Below are 26,924 nucleotides of genomic sequence, written 5' to 3'. Positions count from 1 at the left end.
AAACCTATGGGGCTGGAGTAGCAGCTTGATGGCAGGTGGTGAAGGGCTTAGATACATGTTAAGTGATCTGGACTTCGACCTGTCATTTTTTTTTTTTTTTTGGCTTTTTAGGGCCACACCTGCAGCATACTGAGGATCCCAGGCTAGGAGGCTGAATCAGAGCTGCAGCTCCTGGCCTACACCACAACTACAGCAACCAGGGATCCGAGCCTTGTCTGTGACCTACACCACAGCTCATGGCAATGCCGGATCCTTAACCCACTGAGCAAGGCCAGGGATCAGATCTTCATCCTCATGGATACTAGTCGGGTTTGTTACCACTGAGCCATGACAGGAACTCCCATTTTTAACATCTTTAAAATTTTTGAAAGCTACCTGGTCTTCAAATTACATTATTTTGATCTAATCCAAGGATCAATAAATGACAGCCTGCAGGTCAAATTCAGCCCACCTCTTGTTTTTTGTCAATAAAGTTCTATTGGAACACAGCTACATCCATTCATTTAAGTACTGTCGATGGCTGCATTCCTTCTAAAACGGCAGAAGTGAGTTGTTGCGATAGGCTGTATGACCTGCAATGCTGAAAATATTTACTACTGGCCCTTTACAGAAGAAAATTCTTCAATCCCTAGTCCAATCTAAAAGCTCTGCTTAAAGTTTGTAAGAAAAGGGCAGCTTCTTTTGCCCTCAGAGAAGAATGTGTACCTAAATCAAAGGAGTGTTAAGTCAACTACCACTTCTAGGTCTTTGAACACAACCAATCTGTCAGCCCAATCAACAAATTCTGGAAACTTGCTGTGTCTCACAGAACATCACCTTCTCTGGATGGGAGTCCTTAAAGTTGTATCTCATAACAAAAACCTGGCATGGACTGCAAAATATTCCAGACCTAACCAGAATCTTTAAACAGACTTTTTATTTCTTAAGATCCCAAACATCAGGAACCAGCAATAAAATCACTGAGGATAACCTAGGGTAACTATATGTTTATCAGGACCATTCTGGTTCCAATATGGTCTTAAATTGCATTCTAAGAGACTCACTGTTTCTAAGACATCCTCAAATTGCTCTGTGACTCTGAAGGTTTGCTGCATTGACAGAAATAATATAAAATACCTGGGCACCAACCACTATTATGGAAAGCTAAACAGTCAGGAAACTAATATCCTCTAGACCACAGATTCCCAAACCAGGCTGAGCAACAAAAGGGGAGCTTATTAAAAACAGGTATTTTAGAGCTCTGCCCCTGCAGACACTGGCATATGAGACTCAGGAGATTTCTGGAAATCTCTACTTTCAAAAAGCTCATCAGACAACTGTTCAGTAACCCACCCTTTGGACTTCACTACTCAGGCTTCCCACAAGGTAAAAAACAAAGACCATCCATGTTCAATTCTAAAACACAATCTCAGAAATTAAAAGTAGTTTATTTATAGAGTTCCCATTGTGGGTCAGTGGTAACGAACCTGACTAGTATCCATGAGGACGTGGGTTCAATCCCTGGCCTTGCTCAGTGGGTTAGGGATCCATCGTTGCTGTGAATTGCAGTGTGTAGGTTGCAGATGTGGCTCAGATCTGGCATTGTTGTGGCTGTGGTGTAGGCTGGCAGCTGTAGCTCCGATTAGACCCCTAGCTTGGGAACCTCCATATGCCATGGTGTGGCCCTTAAAAAAAAAAAAAAAAAAAAAGGCAGCTTATTTGTATATTCCTACCCAGTGTAGTAACAATGAATAAACCCAAGAAAAACAAACTATATTCCCAGAATGCTAGACTCATCAAAATTCCACTACAAACAGATTAAAAAAGCAAAAATCCCAGTGGTACTGGAAGAAACAAGCAGGAAGTAGTATGTCCTCTGGTTGTAAGAAATCATTAACCTGTGCAAATTCCAGGGGAGGTGGGATTTTTTTTTTTTACCTAAAAGCCACACTAAACAAACTATAAATGACAAACAACACTTTAATTTCACCTAACGTTATTAGATTTAACATTTCTAATGGAACAATTACCACATGCTCTTATTTCATAGATACCACGGCTTCATATTCCATTATTTCACTTACAAGTAAAGCACCATGATCTCCATTTAGTTGACTATCATCTCGAGATTTCACATAACGACGATGGTTTTGATAGAAATTAGACAGTCCATAGTACATAAACACATTGCCCTAGAGAAACAGAAAGGGTTACATTCACATAAAACTATTAAGTGTGAAGTTGACTCATGCATTCATAAAAGCTATGTAATTTGGGCTTTACTAGTTTAAAATCTGTTATAACTTAAAATAGGAACTGGGGTGATTTCTACTAGAACTGGGATGATTTCTACTAGTATTTAGCAATCTAAAATTGTACAAATTGTAAATAAGGTTAAAGAAGGTATGTTACAAAAATCTAAGAATAAACTCTGAAAATACCCTGAAAACCTCAACTCTATTAAAGAAAAGCAAACAAACAAAAAACCTCTCAAAGAATCAGTTAACCTAATCTGATCTACTTTCAATTTAAAATCTTCTGTAATTCAGATTGGTCTTCACCCAATTAAAATCAACTTTTCAAAGGGATGGTAGTCAAACTTTCATTTATTGCCCAATAAATTCTGAATGTGAATTGAGACATGATAAATTTCTCAGTAGGATATTATATAACATCAGCAAGGAAAAAAGTAATATGTAGTAAAGTATCTAATATAATGAATCACTTTATAATAGTCAAGAAAATTACTTTAATGTATTCAGTGTCACCAACTTGAAAACAGCCTAGGAAAGAAGGATAACCTATATACACCACAATTATTTAGGAGATGCTATGAAGTCATCTTGAATGATAAAAATTTTTAGAGGTGGTAAAAACATTAGCTATTTTCTCTTTTCTGGTTGCTACCTCTATTGCTATAATCTTATCCTCAATTAAAAGGAATTCAGAGAAAAAAAAAAAAAAGGAATCCAGCAACATTTTAAGTATGCTTTATTTGATGTGCTATTTTCATATACATCATCGTTTATTTAAAATATCATTTGCTGGAGTTCCCATTGTGGCTTAGTGATAAAGAACCTAACTAGTATCCATGAGGATGTGGGTTTGATCCCTGGGCTTGATCAGTGGGTTAAGGATCCAGCGTTGCCATAAGCTGGGGCTGTAGGTGGCATAAGCCACTTAGATACTGCATTGCTGTGGCTGTGGTGTAGGCCAGGAGCTGCAGCTTCAATTCAACCCCTAGCCTGAAAACTTTCACATACCTCAGGTATGGCCCTAAAAAAGCAAACTAAACAAACAAACCCCGTGATTTTCAAATGTCAAAATATGCAAATTTTCTCGTTCTGTATAAAGAAAACATTTACACAGAAAGCTTTTGTTTATTTATTTATCAGTTGGTTCACCTTTTCTTCTCTGAAAAGGCTTTAGTCCAATTCAAAGTTTGGGCTTGTGAAGGAACACAGAGCCCACAAAAGAATGAATCTGAGGATGATCACCTCTGCAGAAGGAAAGTTCAGAAATATTAACCATTTTTGAATGTGGGAGGAAATGGTAAAGTTTCTAGGAGTTCCCGTAGTGGCTCGGTGGTTAACGAATCTGACTAGGAACCATGAGGTTTCGGGTTCAATCCCTGGTCTTGCTCAGTGGGTTAAGGATCCAGCACTGCCGTAAGCTGTGGTGTAGGTCACAGATGTGACTTGGATCCTGCGATGCTGTGGCTCTGGCATAGGCTAGTGGCTACAGCTCCAGTTAGACCCCTAGCCTAGGAACCTCCATATGCCATGGGTGCAGCCCTAGAAAAGACAAAAGATAAAAAGACCAAAAAAAAAAAAGTAAAGTTTCTAAATTCATTATTAGTCTCTTCCATGCCTCTAATCAAGTAGAAACCTAATGCATCTTTACAGTTTGTCTGTCACATGAGAAAATAAATTTATAGGTTATTTCTGCCAAAACAAAATAAAATTAATTAAATTCCTGTCTTAACCCTAACTTATTTTCCTATTTTTTAAAAAGGGAGCATTACCGGACTTTCCGCTGTGGCTCAGTGGTTAACGAACCCGAATGGGAACCATGAGGTTGCAGGTTCGATCCCTAGCCTCGCTCAGTGGGTTAAGGATCCGGCGTTGCCATAAGCTATGGTGTAGGTTGCAGACGTGGCTCTGATCCTGTGTTGCTGTGGCCCTGGCATAGGCCAGTGGCTACAGCTCCAATTAGACCCCTACCTAGCCTGGGAACCTCCATATGTGGTGGGTGTGGCCCTAGAAAAAGACAAAAAAGAAAAAAAGGGAGCATTACCAGCCATTATCTTAGTGCAAGAGCATCTGTAACCACTAGAGGGCAACCATTTACTAGAGATTTCAGAAGGCATGACTTTCAGAAAATTTAAAGTGCAGAAAAATTTTAAAAGGTGCATGTATTAAAGCAGTTTCATTCCCTGAAGAATAAAACAATAATTCTTTAAAGCTCAATTTCAGGTTAAGGAAAGCACAAACTGGTCTTGCCATGCCTATTCTCAATCTTTGTGTCCTTCAGCATCTTCTCAAATTCCAAGAACGATAGACAAATATAAATGCAAAACACACAGACCACACACCCACCCACACACCCAAACAGTGTTCTAACTTTGCTTATCAATAAGGTTTACTAAATGTTTGCATTCATGGTAATATATCACATCTGATGAAAAGTAATACAATTAAATAATGGGTAAATTAGTATTTATTTTCTAAAGTAAAGCTTTTAGCATTAAAACTAGGCAAAACAAATTGAGCAATCCTTTTTTTTTTTCTTTTTTTTTAATGGCTGCACTTCAGGCATATGGAAATTTCCAGGCTAGGGATCAAATCAGAGCTGCAACTGCAGGCCTACACCACAGCCACATCACTGGATCTAAGACACATCTGCAACCCACACCACAGCTTATGGCAAGGCTGGATCCTTAACCCACTGAGCACGGCCAGGGATTGAACCTGAATCCTCAAGGAGACTATGTCAGGTCCTTACCGCTGAGCCGCAACAGGAATCCCTGAGTAAGAATTTTTTAAATACAAGCAGATGTCAATACTAACCAGATACAAAAGCGATTTGTTCAGTTATAAAATACTCCAGACAAAGAATAAAATAGGTCTTAAATTTAGTTTACAAAGTACCAGCTACAATAAATTATTTAAAATAAATGTACTTAATTATCAGACATCATAATGTAACAGCCAAACAAATCAATCTTCCTCACGGGGATATAGATGCCCAATAAATTAAAGCAACATCTTGACAGAAATAACTAGTAAAAAAAAGTTAATATAATATCAGTATTTTTTAAAGCATAGCTTTTCCAGGACATTCTTTGGGAATACAGACCTCGAATGATTGTTCCAATGTGAAGTTAATGGTACAAATGCAAGATGTCACATTTGGAGACAAACATTTATTGCAAGGGCTGGAAGGCTCTGTTCCGGTGTAATCAATCTGCAAGAGGAAACATAACTTAAGTACATGTCCTTGGAGAAAGTGGATACGCTTGCTATCAGAGCGATGAGTCCTACAGAGCATCTACAGCCCAGAAAAAACTTTTATAAGGTCATCTGTTCATTTTGCCAGTGTGAGGGAGTAAAAACTAGAAAGAGTCCTATGCTATCCTATTGGCTCATCTCTCCAAGTCAAATCCTCGCTCCTTTTTACCAAAAGAAATACAATTATGCATTTATAAAATCAAAAATATAAAGTTCAAACTGCATGATGTATAGATTTAAATAGCTATAAAGTTTAAACAACTTTTCTGTCATCTCAGCTTTCCATGGTACATTTTCAAATAAAAAAAACCATCTGGTTTCTCAAGGTGACAGAGATAGAGTAGACACAGGTAGTTGTAGAAGTCTGGATAAAAGACCATATTTAAAGAGGGAAACTTAGGGGACATTGAGAGATCACTGCAAGTTAATAAATTGCTCAAGAAAACCATCATCAGTACGAGGCAGGCTAGCTTCATTAGTGGAGCCTTGAGAATTGCCTCAGGTTATTGAGTGGGAGTTGGGATGAGGCCTGCATTCAGATTCAGACCAAGGGCAGGAGTTTGAGGACCACCTTTCTGCTCATTTGAATACATACCTTACCAGATACCAAGGAGGAGCTAGTACTCCCAGAAAGGAAGAGGCGGGCTTTTCCAAGGCCCACTCACCTTGGATGATAAACTGTAGCCCACCTGATCATCAAGGCAGGGCTTACTCGCCTGCCTGCTGCTTGCATCTCTCACAAGTGTCCTATCTTAATAAATATATTTCTTCCCTATCACTTTGTCTCTCACTGAATTCCTTCTGCATGGAGACATGAAAAACCTGAACCTTAGTGAGTCCAGACACAGGGTGAGTGATTCTAATTTAAAACCTCAGGTTTAAGTCCCAATCTGGGTTTAGGCTGGGTTCGAGTTCTGGCACACGGGTTCAAGTCCCAATCTGTGTTCTGGCTAGGTTCAGGGCGTTAATGCTGTCAGTTTCAAAGGGCTACCATTTTTTAAAAAACCTGGTGTTGGACAACTAAGAATCTGTCTTATCTTTGTCCTGGCTTCCTGGCAACAAGCTTCTAAATCCCTTAAAACTTTGCTGGTGATAGGAGTATATTCATTTTGATTAGCCCTTAGATTCATACTAAAGTTTATGCTAAGGAGATGGCTCAGGTAGGGACTAGTCAGTTACCAGAAAGACTAGATTAGGGACTCTGGCCTGGCCCAACCTCTGAGAGGGGGAAGGCTGGAAATTTAGTTCAGTGATGTAGCCAATGTTTTAATCCATCACGCCCACATCATGGAATCCCAATAAAAAGGCATAGGGGAGCTTCCGGGGTGGTTAACCCATCAATGTGCCCTGATTCTACAGGCAAGGGCACAAAGCTCGGCATGCAGGACCACCCCTCCCCCACCCCCCAGACCCCATTGTAGTGACTCTTTGTTTAGCTGGTCTTAATGTATATCATGTACAATAAAACTATACTTGTTAAGTCTAGAACTTTCCTAAGTTCTAAGAGTCATTCCAGTACATTATGAAATCTAAGAGAAGTGAGAGGAAACTTCCAGATTTATAGGCAGTTGGTCAGAAGTGCAGGTGGCCTGGAGACCTCTGGAGTTGCAACTGACATCTGAAATGAGGGCAGTCTGGGGGAGGGGACTTATTATCATTAACACATTAATAAGACTTCCTCTATGCAAGGCATAACATCAAGTACAAGGTGGATACAAAACTCGTATCTTATACTTAGTCAATACAGTTTACAATCCTTTCTACTATTCACATATTTCATCTGATCCTCACCAAAATCCTATAGAATTATCCTCATTTTACACAGAAGACATTCAGAAACTTGCTCAAGGCTACATGAATAGCCATAGCTAGTGCTATGAACCAAGAACCAAAGGATTTTTACTCCAAGTCCAACATTTCTTCTACTAAACTGCTTCCTCACAGCAATCCATCCCCTTGGCCCTCCAGATGACTACTTTACAAAGACAGCACATAAACACAAAGAAAACTACTATCAATGCCAAGTGCTAAACTGAATGGTAAAGAGGACAGTAAGTACTAGATGGACAAGTACCTTCTTACTAAGAAAAAGAGGATCTGAACCAAGCCATTAAAAGGGAAAAAAAGGATGGAAAAGGGGACATAGGGAGAAGCATTACGGTAGAGAGCACAGGTACACTTAAGAGCACTGAGCATAAACACTTTGTGGAGAGTTTTCATGTTGGAAGGAAATGGGACAATGCTAGAAGGTAAACTGGAGCTGGTAACAACAGACTTTTATTGGCTGTTTATAGAATGTATACTAAGTGCCAGGCATTATAAGCACACAGTACACATCATCTCATTGAAATTTTTAATAACCAAGGGGGAGGGGAAGGGAGTGGGATGGACTGGGAATCTGAGGTTAATAGATGCAAACTATTGCCTTTGGAATGGATTAACAATGAGGTCCTCCTGCTGTATAGCACAGGGAACTATATCTAGTCACTTGTGATGGAACATGATGGAGGATAATATGAGAAAAAGAATGTATATATATGACTAGGTGACTTTGCTATACAGTTAGAAAATTGACAGAACACTGTAAACCAGCTATAATGGAAAAAATAAAAATCATTTAAAAAATTTAAAAAATTAAAATGTACAAGGGCCTTGCAAAGTTTATTTTTAGTTTTCCTTATTTTAACCTAGGAAGTTGCCATGTAGGAAGGTTTAGTAATTTTTCCAAGATCATCCATCCAGCAACAATTTGAACCTAGCTCTGCCTTTCTCCAAAATCTATATTCTTCCCACCACACTAGGTATGCCCTCTTAGACCCATCATCCTCTCTTATATACAAACTCAAGGCCTCCAGATGATAAGGAAGAAGAAAAATCTCTGGGGGATAACTGATTTGTTTTTGTTACAGGCTGCCTAGCACCCAAGCCCATTTCCAGGAACTGGGGAATTCTCCACGTTGACACTTTCAGAAGCAGGCAGGACTCCATCTCCCACTTCAGAAGCCAAGGGAGTAAGTGAGCCATTCCTCTCCCTAACCCCAGGCAGCCAGGACAAAGCTTAAGCTCTGGATCCATCCTTACTGAGACCAGAGGGCAGAATCAGAGACAAGAGCGGGTGTGATGAGACCAGAAGCTGCAGCAGCACCTAACAGAGACCACAACAGAAGCTGTGCCAGTTCTCTTGTGGTACAGCTGGTTAAGGATCCAGCACTGTCACTGCAGCAGCCTGGGTCACTGCTGCGGCACAGGTTCGATCCCTGGCCGGGGAACTTCCTCCAGTCCCAAGCTCTACCAAAACAAACAGCAACAGCAGCTGTGGTATCTGAACTACTGCTTCCAAACTTCCCTCACTTCCCCACCTCCAAACCTGATCCTCTAGACTTCCCATACATTCTGTGTGAGAGCCACCCAATCTCCCTCCAATAAATCCCTTTCCCCTGCAGCTACCCAAAATTGGTGACTGCTGCTGACAACAAAGCCTCCGAAAGCTACAGAATTCTGAGGACTCCAAACGTCTGCGGAAAATAAGGAAATGGTGACTGAGGAGCGAAGATAACCAACACCTGTATAACAATAGATCACAAAAGCAGTCTAAAAAATAGACTTTCCTCTCTTCCTGAACATCCTATTATGAAAGAACGGGTCATTAGCTTAGTATGTACTGGAGCGCCTGCATACTCAAGGCAAGACAGGCTCGGCCCCAACACCCAACCTCACAGAACTCACTGTCTGATACAGGAGACCCCCACTGGAATGGAATGGGTTGTGGTAGAGTAAGTCCAGATACTATGGAAACACATCCCTAACCCAGCAGTTAGCAGATTTCTCCATAAGGGCTGAAGAGTGGATGTTATCTACAGGGAGATGGTCCCCAAAGGGACCATCTCTAATTGAGGGCTTAGCACATGCAAAAAAAACAAGATATAGAAGTTTAGGACTTCAAGTTCTGTTAAAGAGCTGAGAATCAATCAGGAGTTCTCCAGTTAAGGTACCTCATTTTTACAGTATACGTTTATAAAATAGCTGGTAATCAGTAATAAGGAAAATTTAGGTCTGAGAAAACAGATAAGTGGAATTGGGTTGCAGAGTTGAAGCTTAGAGGGGTAGCTTTTGTGACTCTGAGTCACTGTAAGCTAGAGCGGTGTAGCTTTGTGGCCCAGGTGACAAAGTGTGGAAAGAGCTACAGAGAAGGCCCTGCTAGCACTATCCAGAGTTCCTGGAGGTGGCAGTACCGAGACCTTCAGGAGCCAGCAGCTAGCTCCAACACTACTGCATACCTGAGGTGGAACAACACCAGCAGTACCAAGGAAGTAACTTGTTCAGACACCACCAGGCAAGAGACAGAGCTAGGGGACGGGAAGGTCAAGACATCAGCCTCGCTCTTGGCACTGAGAGCAGATACTTGACTTTATGAGTCAGACTGGTGCCACTTGTGGTACCAGAGCAGCAAGCTTCTTTCCTCTGTCACCGAGCAATCTTCAGCAAAAAGAGAATTCTGTAAAGGCTGAGCAGTGGTCCGCATTCTTGCCTCAGAGGAAATAACACAAGATACACTGCTGCTTAATCAAGCCTCAGAAATGAGGGGCCACACTGAGTTTTCCACAGAGATGGCTATGACTGCAGATGAGGCAAGTTGTACAACCCAGGCCCTCGCAGGAAAGAAGGTGGGTGTGGACAGTGAGAATGAGAGGAGAAGCAAAAGGGGTGCAGTAAGGCAGCAGGACATTGTGGAGTACTGAAGGTTTTACAAGTATTTAGAATGCTTCCTTTGTATTAAATAGGCAATAGATCAATAAAGAAAAATGTCCTTAAGAACTGCTCATCAGATAAAGGTGGGGAGGAAAGAAAGAAACATCTCTATGTGAACAGGGAACACTGCCCCCCACCCCAGTTCTACAAGGATCAAGCCCTTAGCCATGCGGCTGCCTACCAGCAACGTGCCCTGAGAGAATTCAGGATGGATACAAGCAAGAAGCATCAGTGCTTCAGGTACTGGCCAGTTAAGATGCTACATCTAAGGAAAAATTTCAATGAGCTCAAACTCTTGCATCTTCCCATACAAAGAAAAGCACAAAAACCTTTGGCCCCTCTCTTACTTCTTGGGAGCAGTTCCTCAGAGCTGTCTCCTGGGCTATAGTCCTCAGTAAGATCCTTAAAACTTAACTCACAACTTTTAGATTGTGTGTTTTTCCTCAGTCAACACATACTTAAATTATTTTGAGCCTCTTAAAACAGCTGAGTTGATTTTTTAAAAATTCAGTCACTATTTTTGAAGATTAGTTTAAAAAAAAATAAAAAGTTTAGGGTTTTTTTTTTCTTTCTTTTTTGGCCTCCCCTCGGCATAAGGAGTTCCTGGGCCAGGGATCAAGATCCAATCGGCAGTTGCGACCTAAGCCACAGCTGCGGCAACACCAGATCCTTAACCCACTGCACCAAGCCAGGGATTGAACCTGCGTCCCAGTGCTCCCAAGATGCCTGCCAATCCCATTGCACCACAGCAGGAATTTTAAAAGCTTTCTTCTAATCTGAGAGCTACAGAACAGGTTTAATCCTTTATATCCTAATAAAGTTCTACCAATCACATGAAACCTGTTTCTGTAAGTTAAAGAATCTGAGTGGGAACCAGAAAAAAAGGTATTTACTTGTAATTCAATTAGTAAGTCTCAATCTCAGACATGGAAATGATGAATGAATGAATAGACATAAACCATCTTTGAAGAAAGGAGAGCAACAGAAAAGCTAGTTATTATTTTCCAAATGTCTACTTCATTCCAGAACTTACTCTTTTACAAAGAGTAAACTGCCTGAAACCAATCAGCTAGTATGTGACTATACTTGTTTCCTAAGGCTGGAGAAACAAGTTACCACAAACTGGGCATCTCTGAACAAGAGGAAAGCTAGAGGTCTGAATTTGAGGTGTCAGCAAGGCTTTCATCCCCCTAGCACTCTGGGGAGAATCTGTCCTAGCCCCCTGCTGGCTTCTGGCGGTGGCCAGCATTCCTTGGTGTTCTTTGGTATGCAGCTGCATCATATCACCTCTACCCCTGCAGTGACACAACTCTCCCCTTGCCTCTGTCTGCAAGTCCTCTTCCCACCCTGCTGGGCTCTTCTTACATGGATGCCAGTCACACTGAATAGAAGCCCATCTGAATAACCTCGTCTTGCTGGCTTTGGCTATGACTCTTTCTCAAATATGGTCACATTCACAGGTACTATGAGTTAGGATTTCAACATATCTTTCACAGGGACACAGATTGGTCCATAACGGTGACAGAATCTTATCTGTCTAGCTCCAAAGTTGCTGTTCTTTCCATTAGACAGCTCAGCTGTTTCCCACAATCTTGAATAACAAGCAACATACAACATATATGTCAACGTAAAAGACATTATATGTTGAAAAGAAAATTGGTTCCATTCATGAATATGCTGATGTTTTAACTTTTAGAGTTTGGAACAGAATTTTTTTTTTTTTTTGGTCTTTTTGCCTTTTCTAGGGCTGCTCCCACGGCATATGGAGGTTCCCAGGCTAGGGGTCGAATCGGAGCTGTAGCCACTGGCCTACACCACAGCCACAGCAAAGCAGGATCCCAGCCGTGTCTGCAACCTACACCACAGCTCATGGCAACGCCGGATCCGTAACCCACAGAGCAAGGCCAGGGATCGAACCGGCAACCCCATGGTTCCTAGTCAGATTCGTTAACCACTGAACCACGATGGGAACTCCAAAACAGAATTTTACGATATAAACTTTCATACCAAAGTTTTTGGATCTGGCATTTAACATACTTCTACAAACAAAAAAGTAAACTCCAAAAGAACATTTTACTTAACCCCTTCCAAGTCTTCCTAAAGTATCAAGTTACAAAAACTGCCTAGGCCAGAACTGATGAAAAGGGCTTTGCTAACTAGGCTCCCATCTATGTAATAGGGTAGATCAAAGGAACAGATAAGCAATTACTATGAGTAAAGCAGGGATTTTATTTTGAGGAAATACATGATCTCTTCTACATTGCTTTGTACAGTCATATATGTGATATTCAAATATTAGTGGCTTTTGCCTTGGTAACCAGTGCCACTTTCTGACAATAACCTCACGTGCCTCATACCATGTGTCATACATTTCACTACTCTGAATCGTCACTGGTCTTATTTCCACTTCCAGACCCATTTTACATTCCTAGTTTGAAATATTATGGCAGGCCATAAGCTAGTCCTTATGGAACGGGAAAGAAGCATCCATGTATATCAGGTAGGAAAGGGGAGGAATAAGAAAAGACTTTCCCTCATGTTGAAAGAAATGAAATTTGAAAACCACAGCAGAACAAGGAAGGAAGGACATTTCATACAGACTCAGCAGCATGCCACACCCCATAAAGTACAGTAGTTCCTATGGCCAGAGCAAAGGGCAAGGGAGTGGTGGGAAATGACTTGGAAAAACAGCAAGCAGCCTGTCATGTGGAAAATTACATTCTACGTTAAGGGGTGTGAAAGTTGACCCGAGTGTTGGAGCGAGTCAGAGGAGAAATTTTTCGCAAGAGGACGAAATGTTCAGACTAGCTATTTACAAAGACCACTCTGGCAGTAACTTGTGGAAGGGCTGAAGAAAATGCCAGACTAGAAGGAAAACAAAAATAGAAGAATATTGCAATTAAGCCAGATGAGAAATGTTAAGCAGATAAACTAAGAAAAGGGCAATGGAAATGGTAAGAAGATTAAAAAAATATATACAGAAAGCAAAATTTATAGAACTTAGTGCCTCAAGATAGGATGCTGTACAAATAAGTTTAGGTTTCTGGCTTGAAAGCCCATGTAGACGGTGGGGCCATCACTGACCTCGAAGGTCATCGCTTGGTCCTCCACGCCTTTGAACTGGGTAGCAGCAGCCCAGGGCAGGGTTATTCCGTGCTATTCCTTGGACCTGGCTTCCAGGATGCCACACACACTTTTCTCCTCTTAGTCTCCTTTGCTAGTTCCTCCTCACCTCCCCAACCTCTGTAAACACCGGAATGACTCAAGGCTGGCTCTGACTGTCCTCACTTTTCTTTGACCTAGGTCACTTTTGTGACCTCACTGCATCTTATTCTCTGATCCATGCTGATAATTGCCACAATGTGTAACCCCAATCTCAGCCTTCTATCTAAACTCTAGGCTCATATATTCAACTGTCCACTCATCATTTCCAACTTGGATGTTTAAAAAGCATCTCATTGTAACAAGTCAAAAACAGAATGCCTTATTCAGCTTCTCACCCCCCAACCCCCACTATAACATCAAACCTTTTCTACAGTCTTCCCCATCTTGATAAACTGATGCGGCTTCCTCTAAAACCATGTTCGCTTACTGAGTTATCATTAACCTATCTAAAACTTTATTCCCTTTCTTGTCCCCTCTGACCTCAAGCCTGTGCTAACTGAACACTAATCACCCAGAGTCAGATGACTAAGATCGCCTTGTGGATAACATCACTGATGTACTAACACTGCTGCTTCAGGTTCCTCATTAACATAGAGACTCAGGTTGTTTCTTCAGGGCCAGATAAGACTACAGACCACCAAGCCATGGGCCACCTGGCCAGATAACTGTAAACCAAAGACATCCTGATTCCCAAAACCAGGATGAAGAAATGTCACAGGGTAGTGATGAATCCCAGTTTCTTTGTTCTTCCCCAACTCAAAGACCATACTGGAGTGGATCTGAGGCTTGTCTCCCACTCCCTTGTGTGGTGCCCTCTAAAGAAACCCTAATTTCACTGCAGACACAGGCTGCCGGAGTTTGGCTTTCTGCAACCTGGCACACAAACCCTTGCTTGGTTACAAAACTGCAATTCCATCCTTCCAATACAGGCCTACACATCTTAAAGTTATCTTTGATTCTAAATTTCTCTCCCACCTACACACCCACTACATAAGAAATTTCTAGGAGCTCTACTTTGATGATATGGCCTAAATCTAACTGCTCTTCATAGCAGCCATTCCACAGGGCACACCATCACCTCCTGCTTCAATCACTACAGTAGCCCTGAATCTACTCTTAGTCTCCAGGTACCTTCCAGGTATTCACGAAAGGGCTACAATGAGTCCCTCAAACCTTAAGTAAGATGATCTCGCCCATCTGGGAAAAACTTTTTTTTTTTTGTCTTTTGTCTTTTGTTGTTGTTGTTGTTGCTATTTCTTGGGCCGCTCCCGCGGCATAAGGAGGTTCCCAGGCTAGGGGTCGAATCGGAGCTGTAGCCACTGGCCTACGCCAGAGCCACAGCAATGCGGGATCCGAGCCGCGTCTGCAACCTACACCACAGCTCACGGCAATGCCGGATCGTCAACCCACTGAGCAAGGGCAGGGATCGAACCCGAAACCTCATGGTTCCTAGTCGGATTCGTTAACCACTGCGCCACGACGGGAACTCCTGGGAAAAACTTTATAGTGGCTTCCCATTTCACTGAATGGACAAGCCAAAATCTTTATACAGCTGGCCCTTCATATCTGCACAGTGTGCATCCTCAAACTTGGCCAACTACAGATCAAACATATAGCTGACCCTTGAACAACGCAGGTGTGAACTGCAAGGGTCCACTTATAAGGATTTTTTAAAAATAAATATGTACTAGAGTACTCTAAGGTCCAAGGTTGGCTGAATCTGTGACCACACAACCACAGATCCCGAGGGTCAACTGTAAGGTTGTGTGCATATTTGACCGGGGCGGGAGGCGTGAAATAATCACTGAGTTATTCAAGGATCTACTGTACTCAATTTAAAAAAATTCCAAAAAACGGAGTTCCATGGTGCAGTGGAAAGGAATCCCACTAGGAGCCATGAGGTTGCTGGTTCAATGCCTGGCCTTGCTCAATGGGTTGAGGATCTGGCATTGCCATGAGCTGTGGTGTAGATCGCAGACATGGCTCAGATCCTGCATTATTGCTGTGGCTGTGGCACAGGCAGGCAGCTGTAGCTCTGATTGGACCCCTAGCCTGGGAAAATCCATATGGCACAGGTGTGGCCCTAAAGAGAGAGAAAAAAAAAAAACAAAACACTCCAGAAAGTCAAAAAGCAAAGCTTGAATTTGCTGCACAGCCAGCAACTATTTTACATAACATACGCACTGTACTAGTTATCACAAGTCATCTAGAGATGGGAGGATAGGCACAGGTTAAACCACTGTCTCTCATGGGATTTGCTATCTCGGGGTCCTAAAGCCAACCCTCCACATGTGCAGGGACGACTGGCCTATGTGACATGCATCTCCCTACTTTACCAGCCCAACCTCCTCTTCTGGATTCTCCCCATCTCTCGCTCCACTCCAGCCACAATGGCCTCTCTGATATTCCTCAAACATCCTATGAAGCACACTCCTCAGGACCTTTGCTCTTATTTCTTCTTCCTGGAACATTCTTCAATCAGATATCAACATGGTTCACTCCCTCACCTCTTAGATCCTTACTCAAATGCCATCTTGATGAGGCCTTCCATGACTATGAAAACTGGAAACCATCCTTCAACCCTTCCTATACCCCTTCCATCCTTTATTCACCTTCACTGCACCTGTCACCTTCAGATCCAGATTGAGTTTAATGGGAGTTGAGAATGAAAATTGAAAGGAAAGGTAGACCCTTCCTTCCAAAGAGATTGTGTGGAAAAAGAGAAAACAAACTGACACCAAGAAGAAACAAAACAGAGATCAGAGGCCTAAAATTTTAATCCCAACTGTATGACTAGTGACTTAATCTCAGATTCAGTGTCCCCCTCTAAAAAAGAAGAAATAGAATAATAACATCACCTTTGTAAATACTGCTGTATCAAATGATACAAGTATTTAAAATTCTTAGTAAATACTCTGATAATGTTAGTCCTTATAAGTAGTTCGTTATTAAACAGAATCAAGACAGGACACTTTCATTTTTTAAGAGAAACTGGAACATTTATAATAGTGAACAGAGACAATCGCTTCTCAGCCTTTTGGCTAAGATCAAGTGAACAGAGACACGTAAAAGAGAGGCTGAATAAGAGAAAGGTGATAGTATTCAATATCCCTTCTATAACTTGTTTTTAGAAAATTTAACAAAGCCATACATCTGATTTGCTTTCCACATATAAAACAGCACATGCTTTTTAACTATGAAATCAAGTTCAAGCCAATAGTATAATCAATATAAAACTGCAATCATCATTTAATGTCTAAACTGCCAACTCTTTAGGTGATTTAGTTCCCAACCAGTCAAAATAACACACCACAGCCAGATAAATCTTCCTAGTTACAGTGCTGTGTTTGCAGAGACTGCTAACTATCAAGCCCCCGCCCCTCCAATTTCTGGCTACCTTTCTTCCACAGCATAAAACTCTCTCTTACTGACCGAGAACCTTCTTGTCAGAATGAAGACCACGTTCCCCAGCCTTTCTTACAGCCAGCATAGCCTTGTTACTAAGTGGAGGTGGTATGGTACAGCTTCCAGGAACCTTCTTTAAAAGGTCTGTGTCTCCTTATTCTTCACCCCTTCTCCCACTCTACTTCCTGGAAAAGGATGTAACAACAGAACTCTGGCCTCCATCTGGTATGGGAGCCTGGAGGGAGCTAATTCCTAAGAATGGCTGCACAGAAAAGTACCCAGGGTGAGGACTCAGTGAAACAGAACCTCCATACTAGCCAATGACTATGTTTCTAAAGGATTTTACATGAGAATGAGAATCTTACTCATTGCTGAACCCAAACCTAACTGATATGTACTCTGCTAATCACATCACTTCCCCAGTTTAATACACTTATCAAATACCCAGTCTACCCACAACCAGGCACCAGCTTATTTATTATTTACCTTTACTCCTATTTTCTCTGTACACCTTTTGATTTCCTGCCACTACAACTTTGCTCGTATTAATCTCCTTTCTTAAGAGGCCGACCTCCTCTTTAGAAGTGCTATTTATCTTTCAAGTTACAGCCCAAAGCCCACTTCCATTACAAGACGTTCCACGGCTTTAAAGGCAGAGGGAAACTTGTTTCCCTTTGGACCACGAAGGCATATTCTTGTCTGTGCCACTCATCTAGCAATGCTTAGTTTTCCTTTTATGTGTATGTTTCATCTCCACCCCAAAAGACTGCAGGTTCAAGTTCCTTAAGAATTGCTCTCTGCTTTCGGGGTGGGGGGAAGAAGTCCTGTTTGGAAACATTTTCTGTCACTCATTTTGCCCAAAGCAGCACTTTGCATATAGAAAATGTTCAATGTTGATTAAAGTTCTTGATATATTTAACTTAGTCTAAGAGTTTTTACCATCCAAAAAACCACTATCTCCTCTGTCAGCTAAAATTCAAGGGCAGCTTGGCCTGATGTCCAGACTGTAATAAAACCCCTTGGGTAGAAAAACAAAGTTTGTGAACATGCAGATATGACTTCGAGATACTGATTTCATTTCCTTTAAACATATATCTAGTGTGAGTGCTAGAACTTACGGTGGTTCCATATTTTAATTTTTTGTGGAATCTCCATATTCTTGTCCCTAATGGCTATACCAATTTACACTCAACAAGAGTCTCCTGTACTCTACACCTTCACCAAAACTTGTTATCACTTGTCTTTTTTTTTTTTTTTGCCTTTTCTAGGGCCGCTCCCGTGGCATATGGAGATTCCCAGGCTAGGGGTCCAATTAGAGCTGTAGCTGCCAGCCTACGCAAGAGCCACAGCAACACGGGATCCGAGCTGCGTCTGCAATCTACACCACAACTTATGGCAACGCTGGATCTTTAACCCACTGAGCAAGGCCGGGGATCGAACCTGCAATCTTATGGTTCCTAGTCAGATTCGTTAACCACTGGGCCACGACGGGAACTCCTCACTTGTCTTTTGATAAGAGTAGATCTCAAGTGTTCTTACCACACCAAAAAAAAAAAAAAAAAAGTAACTGTGGGAAGTGACAGACATGTTAATTAGCTTTATTATGGTGATCATTTCAAAATGTATACATTTATCAAGCCATCATAACGAACTCCATAAATATATATAATTTTTGTCAATTATAACCACAATAAAGATAGAAAAACAAGCTTAAACTAAAGAAAATAGATAATATTTATCCCAGAAAGAAAGAGGCTACCAGGTGGGAGAGGAACTATAGTTCCCTTATTTTTAAAAATTAATGCTTATTAAATGTCAAAAGCATACAAGATACAGTGCAGAACACAATGATAAGCTGGAGACCTGCCCAGTAGCTTAAATCCAAAACACAAAGAGCCAGAGGCAAAACAGAACAGATGGAGATGACTAGATGGGTTTAAGAGTTATATTTCTCAGCTTTGTTTTGCTACCATTCTAACTATTCTCCTAAATCAAACCGGCAATTCATCTTAGTAATCCTAAAAGGCCTCCCACTCCTAAGAAACTGACTGAATTTAAAGTGATGGCAAAGGAGGAATTTGAAGGACATGACATTGTTAACTTGTGTAAGAACTGGAGAACTTCCACTTTTGAATGTAAATCTGTCTTAAAGAAAATCAATATAAAACCTAAACCTTTCACTTAAGAAAATGCTGAGTAATAAGGTAAATCATTTTAAGTATTAATTAAACTTAAAAAGGCATTCTTAAGTACTCTTTTGAACTAATGATTCCACACTAAAAAATTTATTTTTAAAAGATAAAAATTTTAAAAAGTGAAAAATAAAAAAGAATTTTTGTCCTTTTTAGAGGTTCTAGTGAAGACCAAAAGTAACGAAAGCAAAAATTTCAAAAGCACTTTTCTTTAGCTGCAAGAACTTTGTGACAAAGAAATGAAGAATAACATTACCTGAGGCAAAATTAATGGTAAATTCAGATACAGCATTCTGTATCTATTTGTACAAAGAAGGCAGAACCCAAGCAATTATCAGGGATCGCTATACCTTCCTGGAAAAGATTAGGATTAGAATGTATAAACTAAACACTGCTATTGTAACAAATGCTGAATTTGCCGGTATGTTTCTTTAAAACTCTTTTAAGTCAAGAGCAGGAAACTCTTTTCTGTAAAGGGCCATAAAGTAAATATTTTAGGCTTTGCAAACCAAGAGGCAAGGTCAAATATATTATGTTGGTTCTTCTACAACAGAAAGAAAACAGATTTGCACAAATTTTTATTGATGAAATTCAAAATATAGTAACAATTGTGCAGAACTGTCTGGTAACACAGGTCTGCTAATAAGAACAAAGCTATTTGGGCAGAGGGACACATTTCACATTATTGAGGTTCAAAGTTGGTGTTGCCTCTCATCAAATTCAATCGCAAATTTCATCTGTAAAAACCATTCGCAGTTTCTGGGTTTTGCAAAGATGGTATGGCTAGCCATACCCTTGCCCTAAGTACTAAAGTTACATGAGAAACAAGCAAACCTAATGCATAAAGCTCTTAATTTTCAAGAGTTGACTTCTAAGCAACTGCTATTCATTTGAATATTAAAATCATTAAACTTCTTATTAACATAAATGACCTAATTTTTAACAATCATTTCTACCAAAAGCAGCTTACTCTTCCTTGGACTCTTAGCTATGAGCTAAGTATAAACAAGGAATACTAAATACAGAGGATCCTCTTTAAGTCTTTGAATGTTAGAATCCAGGTTACACAAGGGTAAAATCAGGAGTCCCCGTCATGGCTCAGTGGTTAAGGAATCAGACTGGAAACCATGAGGTTGCGGGTTCAATCCCTGGCCTTGCTCAGTGGGTTAAGGATCTGGCGTTGCCGTGAGCTGTGGTGTCAGGCTGCAGACGCAGCTTGGATCTGGCGTTGCTGTGGCCCTGGATTAGGTTTGCGCTACAACTCCAATTAGACCCCTAGCCTGGGAACCTCTATATGCTACAGGTGCGGCCCTAGGAAAAAGACCAAAAAAAAAGTAAAATTAAAAGATAAAAATATATTTTTATCAGAAACTAGTTAAACAGACAATAACCAGGATAAAATAATTAAGAATGATAAATAAAACAGTATGATGAAGAGACTTGTGGCTTCTCAGTCAAATATGTGCGTGGGGGTTAGGGTGCTTAATCCACTAAAATATAATGAATATGTATGTTGAAAACTTCGACCATACTAACTTGAAGCAAAAAAAGTTATGCTGAATATCATTCTGAATAATGTCCTCATCTGACTCTAACCATTAATTTTCAACATTAATTTATTACACTAATGAGTGTGAAACTGTAAAAGTTAAGAATACCTCACCATCTTTTTCAAGTTACCCCTATGCAATTAATACCTTGGCTTTACCACCAAGGGCCCTAGACTAGAAAGATGTTGCCTTTGTAGCAGGAAGATATGTCTGTCTCCTATAATTGCCAAATTAAAGAAAATATTCATTCCTCGCTGCTAATAATAAATGAAGATATTAAATTTTAGTGTTAACATTTCTTTATGAATGATAAAAGTAACAACTTTACTTTTCTAGTAACTTCATTTTATTAGATTATGGAAAATCTAAAAACCAACTAAATAAATCTATACCCAATCTATAAACCCAATGCAAGGAGAAGATACACTGCCAAATACAATCATTACAAATTTTAAGTATCTTTTTTACCTCTTTTTCAGGAGAGTCCAACATACTCTATGAGAGGAGTAATTTTTTAATATAAAATTTCTGGGAAAAGAATGAAGACCCACTGATTTTTATACCTAAAAAGACTGGATTTCTTTTTTTGGGGGGGAATTTTTTTTTTAACAGAATAAAATACATAAACACAATTACATTCACACAGATTATTATATCATAGATCTTAAGAAACAGATTAAGTGACTCCCTCTGGAGAAGTGGAATGGAAAATATGCTGAGACAAATAGGAAATTTATTCTATACTTTATCCCAGTTTGTATGGCTTTCATCTTCACTATTTAGTATTATCTATTACATTTCAATTTTTCTTTAAAAATTAGCATTATATTAAAATTGTGTATATTATGCAATTAGAATTTATAAAGAAGAAAGCCTTATATACCATTAAATATTTTATATAGCATAATAAAAAGAATAACTTAACTGGTAAGAATAGCAAAAATAATATACCCTCTGAAAATAAGTAAAATATAAAATGCATAAATTGGTTAAAAAAACAGTGTAACTATATAAATATGTCCTCACAATTTGTTACATCTTATTGATTCTTCAGTATAGGCATTACACCATTCTAGGTGATGTGATAAACAAGACATTATAGACCTTACATTGTACCATTGAGAGAAATGGTTATTAATAATACAATTGTAGAACTGTATTATTTAATTGTACAGTTGCATTATTTAATTATAATTATCATAACTTCTTTGATAGAGAGGAAATCAGAATCAGATGTAAGAAGACTTCAGCATTCCAAGAATGATGTCAAATGACCCCCTTCATGGTAGATTATGCACTTATTTACTAGGAGACATATTTCTTCCTCAGAGATTCCTTGTTTGTGTATCAATTGTAGATTTTTGGTTTGCAGTTATTCTGAAGTTTTGAAATAAGAGTCTATATGTATATGAGATTGTTTTAAGTTGTTGTTCTCTTAATTGCAAGTGCATCCCCAGTGTCCTGCATTTGTACCCACCTCTTCTGATTTCTGATTTTGGTTGTATAATTGTGCATGGATGATTTCATATCTTTACTGTATATATACTTTTACTGGTGAGCCTTGTTATTTGTGGAATTATTGTTTCCTGTTGCTGTCTTTTATGTTCTGCCTAGAGAAGTTCCTTTAGTATTTGTTGTAAGGCTGGTTTAATGTTGCTGAATTCTCTCAACTTTTGCTTATCTGTGAAGGTTTTGATTTCTCCTTCAAATCTGAAGGAGAGCCTTGCTGGGTAGAGTAATCTTGGTTGGAGGTTTTTTCCTTTCATCACATTAAGTATATCATGCCACTCCCTTCTGGCCTGCAGAGCTTCTGCTGAAAAATCTGCCGATAACCTTATTGGGGTTCCCTTGTATGTTACTTGTTTCTTTTCCCTAGCTGCTTTCAAGATTTTCTCTGTCTTTAATTTTGGTCAGTTTGATTAATATGTGTCTTGGTGTATTCCTCCTTGGGTTTATTTTATATGGTAGTTGTTGTGCTTCCTGGATTTGAGTGATTCCTTTCCCATGTTAGGGAAGTTTTTGGCTATTATCTCTTGGAATATTTTTTCTGACCCCTTCTCTCTCTCTTCTCCTTCTGGCACCCCTATAATACAGATATTTGTGTGTTTAACATTGTCCCAGAGTTCTCTGAGACTCTCTTCATTTGTTTTCAATCTTTTTTCTCTTTTCTGTTCTGCATCCATAATTTCCACTAATCTGTCCTCCACCTCACTTGTTCATTCTTCTGTCTCCTGTATTCTGCTCTTGGTTGCTTCTAGGGAATTTTTTATTTCAGTTATTGTATTTTGCATCTCTTCTGGTTTAATTTTTATATCTTGTATGTCTTTGGTCAGTGTTTCCTGTAAGTTATCCATCTTTGCCTCCAGTTTATTTCCAATGTCTTGCATCATCTTCAGCATCAACAATCTAAAGTCTTTTTCCTGGATGCTGAGAATCTCATCGCTTAGCTGATTTTCTGGGGTTTTTCCTTTCTCCCTCATCTGAGTTATAGTTCTCTTGTCTTTTCATTTTTATAGGTTTTTGGTGTGGTGACCTTTTTACAGATAATAGAGTTGTAGCCTCTCTTACTTCTGGTGTCTGCCCCCCTTGTGGCTGAAGTCGGTATGGGGGGCTTGCTGCAGGCTTCCTGATGGGAGGGGCTGATGCCTGCCCACTGGTAGGTGGAGCTGATTCTAATCCCTCTGGTGAGTGGGGCTTAGTCTCTGGATGGGATAAGAGGCAGCTGTGTGCCTGAGGGGTCTTTAGGTAGCCTGTTTACTGAGGGACAGGGCTGTGATCCCACCAGGATTGTTGTTTGCCCTGGGGCTTCTCAATGCTGACTGACGGGTGGGGCCAGATTTTCCCAAAATAGCCACCTCTAGAGAAAGGCACTCTGCTGAATATTCCCAAAAGCTTTGCTTTCAATGTCCATCCCTCACAACAAGCCACATTCACCCCTTTTTTCCCAGGATGTCCTCCAAGAACTGCAGTCAGGTTTGACCCAGATTCCTATGGAGACCTCGCTCTGCCCTGGGACCCAGTGCACGTGAAAGTCCGTGTGTGCGCCTTTTAAGAATGGGGTCTCCATTTCCCCCAAAGACTGGATTTCTTATCTTAGCATTTTAAGCTATATCACAAAAGCATTCTGATTTGACAAAGTCTCCTTTGGCCTCGTAATTTAATGTAATACAGCAATGAAAATCCCTAAAATTTTCTAAAATAAGGAAATAAGCTAAAGAGGTGTGAGCAACTTATAAAATGGAAGGGAATGTTGCAAAGAACTTCTCATTACACATTTACTTTTAATAACCCTCAACATATTTTAAACTACACCTGTGGCTGACAAAGGGTGGAGAGCAGTCAGAAACAAGTGGTGTGTTTTGGGAAAGCTCCCTAGGTTTTTCTAGTAACTTCAGACTACCAACTCTCTACATAATCAACACATTTCTTAAAAAATTTATTCTACTTGCACAACAGTATGTATGTCAGTACTGGTACAAAATTTTCAATCACTAATTTTCATTTCCTCTGGTTCCAAAGGTGATGCAGTCTTAATATGCAGTCCTTTTCTTTAAACAACATTAAAGTTGGAAGTCATAGACGGTTAGGATTGAACAGAATCTTAGAGACCATCTAGTCTGAATCTTCCGGCTCTTCAAGAAAAACAAAAACTGAGACTTAAAAATATACCTAAGATCACAAACTAGGCTGGGACTTCAACTCTATCGAAGGCGCCCTGTTAACTAGATCAAGCTGCAGAAGACTCTTCAGGGAACTTGAAATCAGCACATGAGAACTATTTAAGAAATTTCCATTTCACCACTACTTAGTGCGAAGAACCTTATTTTATTTCAGAATAAGTTCTAAAGTTTTAAAGGAAGTAAACATTTATCGTCATAGTATAGTAATTACTGACAGAAGTTGAGTTCTGATAATGTAGTAAAAGCTACATATATGCATGGTCATATAAAATTCCAAATTACTGCCACTTTCATCTCAATATCCTAGGAAGTTTAAATAAGATGATGAAATCCCTAATGCTAAATTATTTTCTTCTACTTAATTACTAATACTGCAATAAGAATCTTAGCATAGTGTGAAAACCTAAGACTGGAAATCAAGACAACTAGGTCTGGTTTCTGTCTCAATTTTACAATATTCTTCTAGTTTACTAATAAGTATCAACCCCTCTGACTTCATTTCTCATTTCCTGAATAAAAATAACTACTGTACAAACTTAGTGCCAGGAATATTATCTGTATTGTTTCTAATTTTTACATTTCACAAGATAGGCATTATTTACTTATTTTACAGGTGAGGAAACTGAGGCTCAAAGAGACCAGGTTTTCCAAGAAACTGAGCTAGTAAGTGGCTGAGCTAGAATTTAAACCCATCTCTGCCTGACTCCTGCCTAGAGCCCACCCTCTTTGCATTACACCACTCTGCTCACATTCTGGTACGTGTGGTCCTGCATGGTTGGGAGAACAGAAAGTACTACATGTGAAAGACTACTGAGGAAATAAAAAAGATAAAACAAAAATATATGCTGAAAAAAACAATGTGATGCTTTCTCTAATTATTAAACGGAAAGAATTTTTTTAGGAAAAGATTTAAAAACTATCCTGTAAATACTATTCTTATTTCTATTAACACAGCAATGAGCACTGTACAATTTAAAAAATATAATGATTTTGCTTTTACAGGTAACCTTGTAAATTAAACTGGAAAGTATGCCTATTCCTGTAGCTGAAATAAAATTGCTCTGAATGCCCTATTAAATAGCATGCATAAATTTTAAAGTAGTTAATGAATTAGAGGGTAAAAGACATTATCTGATAGAACAGAAGAAATCAAGAGATCTTTGTAGCAGTTCTTCCCCTTTCAAGCAGATAAAAATACTCTCAGATATTCAAAAAAAGATAATGAGCAGATGTTTAATGCCGGACACCAAAGTACTGACATTCTGTATCAACCTATGTTCCTTGCAAAGGGATGAAGATGACTTTCTCTGACACAAGATGCTTCCCCAAGTTTATCATGTCTTATGTCTGTAAAATGTTCAGTCGACACCTCACAAGTTATTCTGTATGTGGTCATTGATATTTTTTTTCTTTTTTAAGCTTAAAATCTAAGGGCGGGGGTGGGGGAACTAGGGCGAATGTAAGGCAAGGTTATTAATCAACGTAGCCTAAAAGCAAAATCGGAACTGAAATTTCGGATTACCTTTCACCGGTATCATGCCCTACAACTAAAAGCACCTATTAGATCAAAATTAAAGGTACTGTACACACTTCGGCCATAGGCCCTAACACGTGATCTGGTAACATGACTTCTGTACATAAATTCGGCAATGACTCTTTGACCCTGGACCTTCGCACGGCAAAAGCCAAGGTCCTGGGCTAAGTAAAGGCTCTGCGTCTAGGGATAATTCCCGCACAGGTAATGATACTCTGACCGTGCCAATCCTCCTGGGGCTTTATCTCCCTCTAACTTCTCTTTTTTTCGTCTCGGCTGGAGGTAAAAACCACACCAACCGCCCATGAAAGGGGCGTTCTTCCCCGGACCCACACCCTGAAGTACACACTCACTCTCTCCAACCGGGTAAACAGTGGAGCAAGCGCGGGCAAAAGCGCGAACCGAGAAAACCGGGGAGGCGGCGGCCCCGGGGGGAGAGCCCCGGGTCAGAGAGGGAGAGGCGCCTGCCTTTGGCCGCGCCCTCCCCCGCTCACCTCGATCTCGCGGATGTTGTTGGAGGTGACAAAGATCCCGATGCCGATAGGGATGAAGATGAGGCCAATGATGAAAAAGGTGGGCAGCACCGTGCCGGCCGTAAGGATGGGCTGCCAGGCTGGCAGCCGTTGCTGCTTGAAGGCCGTGTTATCCGGCCTCCGGTTCTTAGCGGTGCCCCCCGCGGCACACGGGGGCCCGCCGTCCACCTCGTCCTTCGCGTTATAGTTCATCGCCATCGACCCCCAGGGCGCGGCCCCGCGACGCGCAGGTGGACCGCCCAGGGGACCCGCCTGCCAACCCCAACCCGAGACGCGCAGGCGCCGCCGCCACCTCCGCTGCGAAGGCGGAAGAGGCGGGACACCCTTCCGCAGACAGCCTCTGACCGGAAGCGGGCGTAGACCGGGTACGCCGCCGGGAGGGAGACAGGACGGGGGAAGAAGACTGAGGGACAAGGGGAGGGGGAAGGGAAGGAGGATGGAAGGGGGGAGGGAAAAGGCCGACGCACCTGGACCATCTGCCCTGTGACGACAAAGTGAGGGCCTCGACCGCAGAGCGTGAGACTACGTTGGCGCATGCGCGGCGCTGGGGCGAGCGCAGGGAGCGGGTGGCCTCGGCGCTTGCCCCACGGGCGCGTCCTCGCTGCCTCGCGAGAGCTTCTATTCGCG

The 26,924-nt window shown here is 40.7% G+C and overlaps 1 protein-coding gene across 1 annotated transcript in view; it reads right to left on the bottom strand.

The window, feature by feature from the left end:
• Nucleotides 1-26,621, bottom strand: part of TMEM30A (transmembrane protein 30A) — a 34,681-nt gene extending 8,060 nt beyond the window's left edge. The window contains exons 1-3 of the mRNA XM_047763749.1: nt 26,259-26,621; nt 5,338-5,445; nt 2,064-2,171 (exon numbers count right to left, since the gene is read on the bottom strand). Coding sequence (XP_047619705.1) covers nt 2,064-2,171; nt 5,338-5,445; nt 26,259-26,495 — 453 coding nt within the window. The 5' untranslated portion in view covers nt 26,496-26,621. The remainder of the gene's footprint in view (nt 1-2,063; nt 2,172-5,337; nt 5,446-26,258) is intronic.
• Nucleotides 26,622-26,924: the final 303 nt, after the last annotated feature.

Source organism: Phacochoerus africanus, chromosome 2 (assembly GCF_016906955.1).
Source record: "Phacochoerus africanus isolate WHEZ1 chromosome 2, ROS_Pafr_v1, whole genome shotgun sequence".
Lineage (NCBI taxonomy): Eukaryota > Metazoa > Chordata > Mammalia > Artiodactyla > Suidae > Phacochoerus > Phacochoerus africanus.
The sequence above is the reverse complement of the archived record's forward strand: the minus strand, read 5'-3'. Positions and strand labels throughout refer to the sequence as shown.